The 6,237-nt window shown below is 49.3% G+C and overlaps 1 protein-coding gene across 7 annotated transcripts in view; it reads right to left on the bottom strand.

The window, feature by feature from the left end:
- The window catches only part of katnip (katanin interacting protein), a 30,961-nt gene that overhangs the window by 18,237 nt on the left and 6,487 nt on the right, over window positions 1–6,237 (bottom strand). For all 7 annotated transcript variants that reach the window (XR_001660483.1, XR_001660484.1, XM_016666377.1 and 4 more), the window contains 8 exons: window positions 4,919–5,025; window positions 4,773–4,851; window positions 4,472–4,696; window positions 3,536–3,673; window positions 1,994–2,672; window positions 762–1,529; window positions 436–644; window positions 278–356 (listed from right to left, as the gene is read on the bottom strand). Coding sequence is in view for 5 of the 7 variants with exons in the window: in XM_016666377.1 (XP_016521863.1) it covers window positions 278–356; window positions 436–644; window positions 762–1,529; window positions 1,994–2,672; window positions 3,536–3,673; window positions 4,472–4,696; window positions 4,773–4,851; window positions 4,919–5,025 (2,284 nt within the window). In the remaining 2 variants the exon portion in view is untranslated. The remainder of the gene's footprint in view (window positions 1–277; window positions 357–435; window positions 645–761; window positions 1,530–1,993; window positions 2,673–3,535; window positions 3,674–4,471; window positions 4,697–4,772; window positions 4,852–4,918; window positions 5,026–6,237) is intronic.

Raw genomic sequence — 6,237 nt, 5'->3', positions numbered from 1 at the left:
ACAGGAAGCAGAAACGTCACAACAGGAAGCAGAAACGTCACAACAGGAAGCAGAAACGTCACAACAGGAAGCAGAAACACATCCTGAGGGTTAGTTTCTACATGCAGGTCAAAGTTCAGCACTGGGCTTCACTTCCATGGTGCTCAGGCATCACCTGTTCTAGCAAAAGCTCTGAAACATTCATGCTAGAATATAGAAACCCAAAAGTGCCAAGAATCACCGATTTTACCAGGAATTCTGGGACACGTTTTTCAGAGGAAATGATGAGAGGACTCACACTTCCCAGTGAAGATCCCCGGAACGTTGTGCATGTTTTCCTCTGGCTGGTTCACTGCAGCGCTGAGCTGAAGCTGCAGCTAATAAAACATTAAATCACATGAATGACAGCAGAACGGAGAGGAAACGGGTCTGTTTGGTGATGAAGGCCGTACGCACTGCGAGGTCTTCCTCTCTGAAGCCGGCCTGGGTGAAAGGTCGCTCGTCCCCCTCTCCGTCGGCGGTGCGCGGCCGCTGCAGCTCTTCCTCACACGCCGACCCGTCGGGTCGCTCGTCTTGGCCCAGAAACGTCTCGTCGTAGCGAGACATGGCCTCCAAGATGGCGTCGTCCGTGGTGAAGAGGATGGTGTCCCCGAACTGGTCCAGGTCTGAAACGGCAGCAGAGAGGAGGGACCAGGATGGTCCCGACCCGGTTAGCATGTTAGCAGGCGGTCCTGATGGTCCGTGATCCTTGGCTGTGCTGTGTCGGCGTGTCGCTCTCGTACCTCCGGACAGCGTTCCCGACGCCTTGGCGATCTCGCCCCTGAAGATGCAGCGGCCGTCCAGCAGCATCTCCACCTCCCTGGCGCCGCGGAACGAGTGGATGCGCGACTTGTTGTAGTTCCAGACCCGGATCATGGCGATCTGGTGCGGAGCGGCGAAGTCCAGGAAGACGGAGTGGCGGCGGCCCGGCGTGAACGGCGCCAGCCACAGGTGCATGTCGTCCTGCGTGCGGTTCACGCCGTCCACCAGGTTGGCCGCCACGCGCGGGTCTTTCCCGTACGCCGGAAGCACGTTGATGTCCGGTGGGTCGGCGCTGATGGCGGCGGGACGCAGCGGCTCGCCGCTGGCGCTGAACACCTCCAGGCCGTTGAGGCCCACGTAATGGCGGTCGCCCCAGGTGGACCGGATGTTGAGAACCAGCCGCCGGCCCTGAGGCAGAACCGGGATCTCAAAGTCGTCGTCTCGCTCCGCGGCTGGGTCGTCGTCCGGGCCGTCGCTCTGCGGCGCCGCGCTGACGGAGGACGGGGGTGTCCTGGGGGTCGTGGCGGGGGTCACGGGGAGCGAGGGGGGGCCGCGACCCCGGCGCTGGAGGAACTCGTCGAAGACGTCGCCTTCGAAGGCCATGTTGGAGATGCGGCCGCGTTGGCACTGGTTGAACTTGGTGAGGGAGTCCCAGGACTCCATCAGGGAGTCGTCCTGCTGGCTGTGGCATCGGGACCGGCCGGCGCCGCTGGCCCGCCGGGCGGCGCCGGTCAGAGACACAGGCTCATCTGAGGAGCAGATAAAACAACACAGACTGAGGTGGAACGTCTGGAACCGTCCTCCTTGTTCACAAGCGGCAGATCTGAGTTTTCCTGCCACATGGCGGCCATTTTAAAGCTCCACCAAGTAACTGTTACCTTCAGTCGTTATAAAACGCTAAAAATATCAAATGTGACCTAAAAGACATTAACTTTCTGATTTAACTCCTTGAAACCACCCAGGCGTTTATCAGCTGAGTGGTTGCCATGGAGATGAAAGGATTTCTTAAACTTGAAGGAATCAAAGCGGCGCTGCCGTTTGTTTCTGATGAGGAAAAACATTAAAACATGATGGAAAGACAAAAACAAGTTGATTTTACACGACACTGTCCCTTTAAAAGTGTGAGAACCTGGTTTTGTAATAAATGTCTCAGCATCAGCCTCTGGATCCACAGAAACAGAAAAGCCTTTAGTCTGTGTGCAGGACTCCCTACCGGCCGCCAGGTGGCGCTGCTCCTCCGTCTGCCTGAAGGAGCTGCGGCGCCCGCCGACGGGCCGCTCCGCCTGCAGCTCCTCCAGCAGGTCGCAGCTCGGGTCCAGGGAGCGCTGCCCGCCGTTCATCGGCCCGTCCGCCCCTCTGCACACGCGGCCGGGGTTACAGGGCAGCTCCGGCAGCATGGAGGAGGAGGAGGAGGAGAAAGGCTTGGTTTCCGTGGAGAGCTGCGGTATCAGCCAGCGGGGCCGCTCTCTGCCGGCCTCACAGCCCTCCGGAGCGGCCCGGTTCGGCGGCTGCAGCCACTGGGGGGCGACCCGGCAGGCGGACGGCTGGGTGGTGACCGTCAGCTGCATGGGCGCCGCCTGATCCGCCTGATCCGCGGAGGCGGACCGGTCCAAGGAGCTCCTCTGGGCAGACGGACGGCGAGCGGCGACGGGCAGGAGCGGAGCGTCTACCGTAGTCCTGTCCGTCAGGTCGGGCAGAACCGCACGGTGCGCGCCCTCCCCCGCCTGCAGGGGGCGCCCCGCAGGGCTGGCGCTGGACAACAGGAAGGCCTTCAGGTCGACGGTGGAGCCGTAGTCGAAGACCTGGTTCCCGCAGCCTTTCTCCAGCTCGCCGTCAAACACCAGGGAGCTGTTCAGGTACAGACGGATGTGCCGCGCGCCGACGTCCAGGTCCTGCAGGACAAACGGCTCACCATTAATCCACTATTCATGATTAATCGATTAATGAAACGGTGGTCAACTGGTTTACCAATCAATCGTGATTCTTGATTATTGAAGTAGTGACAGTTCACTAAGTGTTCACTAAAGGAAAACTGCATTATTTGCTTAATATCGTATAAATAAAATTAACAAAAAATCAGCTATTTTCTTATCTGATTGATAATTGATTCTGACAATCGATTAATCAGCTGAGCGAAGCTGCAGCTGCAGCCAGAGGAGGATCAAAGCGAAGTTAAAATTTGACACTTTTGGGACAAAAAGTTTGAACACCTCTGATTTAAAGTATCGACAGGTAGATTGTGGTTAAATAGAAAATGCACGCCACACTTTTCAGATTTGTTAATGAATAATTTGATGGTTCTCTGCTCCACTCCATGTTGGTGTTTATCCAGATAAAATCCTTTAAGGTTTGTGGCGGTTTGCAGAAGATTTGCAGTACTTCTCAGCTAACTGTTGCTAACTGCAGCTGTGCAGCAGCAGTCAGAGCGACCGCAGAGCCCCAGAGCCCGATCTGCACTGGCCCTCCAGAAACTCCCCTCAGCCTGAACAGTCTTACCTCTCCTGGTGGTTCTGGGGCATCTGAGAAGCTCCATGAACGAAATTTTAACGGTTCTAAGAACAACAGAGACTCTGAGGAGCAGAACCAAACGCTAGGCTAATCCTCTGAGGTAATCCCGCTCTGCCCCACATCCAGACTGACTGGCGGCTCCACCAGCCTCTGCTGGGGCTGAACTGACGCAACGCAGCTAAACCGGGTTCAGCGGGAAATCTGTGAACCGGGTCGGGGTTCTGATGGAGTACTTATGTTTCCGTACGGTTAGGCTTCTGTTGTAGTTCCAGATCTTAATGGAGGAGATGCCGAAGTCCAGAGCGCGCTCCGTGTTCCTGATGATGAAGTAGAGCTGGATGGGCGGGTGGAAGGGACACGTCCACATGTGGCGCCCCCTGGTGGTCTGACCAACCAGCAACAGGAGAAAAAAACATGAATGAGAAAAAATCTGCAGATTTTAACACAACAATCCATTCAAATGTAACTATTAACATTTTTACAACCGATAGCACCGCTATATACAACAATATTTAATAATCATCATTTTTTAAATGCAATAAAAATAATTATTATATTTAATAATAAGAATAAATAATAAAACTTATATTATCAGTGATGTATTTATCATTACTATTATTAAATGTAATCAAAAATAATTTTCACTTTTAATAATAATTATCAATACCATCATATTTATTAAGTTCAAGTTAATCTAAATTATTTTTATATCAAATAATAATAAAGTACTTAATATTATTATTACATTTATTATAATAAAGTTTAATCTAAATAACTATTATTCTTAATGATAATAAATTATTTATTTTGTTATATTCATCATGTTAAAGTTTAATGTAAATAATTGTTAAATTTAATAATCATATTTTAATATTACTACAACTACTATTAATATTAATTAGAATAAATGTAATCTAAATATTGGTATATTTAAGAAGGGCTATTATTATTATTATTATTATTATATAATATAGTTATGTCTAATAAACAGAGGAAACTGACGCTGCTCTTTTCTCTGGTTGGGTTTTTACACAATAATAAAACTACATTAACTGATATTATTAAATAAATGTTTTCCTCTCTGTGTTTCAGAGGAAACTCCAACCATCTCAGCGTTTCCTGGCAGGAACAGTGAAGGTTTGACCCACAGCTCTATAGATTTTAGCAACCAGAACGGACCCACCTTGACCTTCCCGTTGACCAGCGCCGCCAGGTTCCCCGGGTGGTCGGCGTTCCTGATGTCGATGTCGTGCGGCGACACGAACAGCTTCCTGTTTCTGCAGCAGAAGAACTGCATCTCCGTCAGGCCGACCTGCAGCGCGTTGCCCCAGTTGGACAGGATCTCCATGGTAACGTACAGCGCGGGGGGGACGTCTGCCGGCGGCGGCGGCGGCGGCGGCGGCTCTCTCTGCAACGCCGACAGAGCCGGTCATATCAGGCAGAACGGATCGGTTCTGGTCCGGCAGCGCATGCAGCTGACTCACCGGCTGCTTGGAGAGGTCTGGGTTCTGGCCGGGTTCTGCTTCCAGCTGCTCCAGGGCCTTTAGGAGCCTCTGCTGCTGCCTGCACAGAATCACAGAGGTGAGGCTGGGCTCGGCGCCCCGCAGGAAGCCGGCGGCGTGAGACGGACCTGGGGGCCAGCAGGGTGATCCTCTGCATCGCCACGGAGACGCCGCTCTCATCCTTCCCATGACCACCAGGGGGATTCATGCTGTTGACCTCCTGGTGACCCTGAGCCTGAAGGAGAAGAGGGAGTCAGCAGGACGCCACTTCCTATGCAACATGATGAATAATCACTGGATTGGTGGATGATTAATTATCGATAAACAGTTTATTAGCTTAAAATTAGCTCCATCTGCTAGCAGGGCGTCTAACTCATCTTCAGTGGGAGGAAGCTGCTCCACCCCAGCGCTGGGAACTAACCAGATTAATTACTCAATTAATTAATTACTCGATTAATTTACTTGAGTAATTTTTTGTAAATCACTTTTCCATAACTCTTGACCTTGGTGTTTCTATTTGTTGGTTGCATATCTTATACTGTTATCCGACAGTAGTTACTTGTTTGGTGGGTAGGTTTTATTTTTTCCTTTTCCTTGTAGTAATTGTGTATTTTATATATTTTTTGAACATAATGAGAAAACACTAAATTTAGCTCCAAACGATAAACTACGTAAAAACGTCTCCTGAGACGTTCTTTACGTGTTGCAGTTTGGCCGCCATCCAGCAGAGGGCGCAACTGGTCGACCTGAGCGGAGTCGGAGACAGAAACAAAGATGGCGGACGGCATTTCAGGTCGGGAAAGAGAAACGGTCCAAACAGTCCGGTGTGGGGTAAAGAATAACTTTCTGCTGTTCTGTTTGTGAACATAAACTCCTTCAGTTTCCTTCATTCATGTCGGAGCTCCGTTAACGTCTCAATCAAATGTTACTGATGCGACACGAAGGCGCCAGAAAAAATGAAACATGATGCAAAGTTTGATTTTTAGGACTTTATTGAGTTAATGCTCTTCATGGAGAAAACTTTTAACTTTCCTTTAAGAGCAACAACAGTCTGTGTGAACATCTCTGTGTTCATAGGGAATTATGTTTTTCATATTTTATTTTATTTTTCTAAAATAATTTTTCTAACCTTAGAGGTTCGTGGATTGTTATATATTTTTAAATATCTCTGGGTTTAAAGTGAGAAAACCACGACTTCCTGTTTATTCAAGCAGACTCAAAATAATGTTAAAAATTATTTTTGTTTATTTTTTTAATTCAACATATGATGAAAAAATTTGCCATTTGTTATGGAAATAAGAAAATTACTGATTATCAATTAATCATTAGTAGATTAATAAGATCTGTCAACTTTATATTAACTTATTGATCAACAACGTGGATCCATAGTTTCTATTCGATGGAGGAGGGTTGACGTCCTGCCGTGTGTGTGTGTGTGTGTGTGTGT

The sequence above is a fragment of the Poecilia formosa genome, unplaced genomic scaffold (genome assembly GCF_000485575.1).
Source record: "Poecilia formosa unplaced genomic scaffold, Poecilia_formosa-5.1.2 Scaffold716, whole genome shotgun sequence".
NCBI classification, from domain to species: domain Eukaryota; kingdom Metazoa; phylum Chordata; class Actinopteri; order Cyprinodontiformes; family Poeciliidae; genus Poecilia; species Poecilia formosa.
Note: the sequence above shows the minus strand (reverse complement) of the source record. Positions and strands in the feature narration are given on the sequence as shown.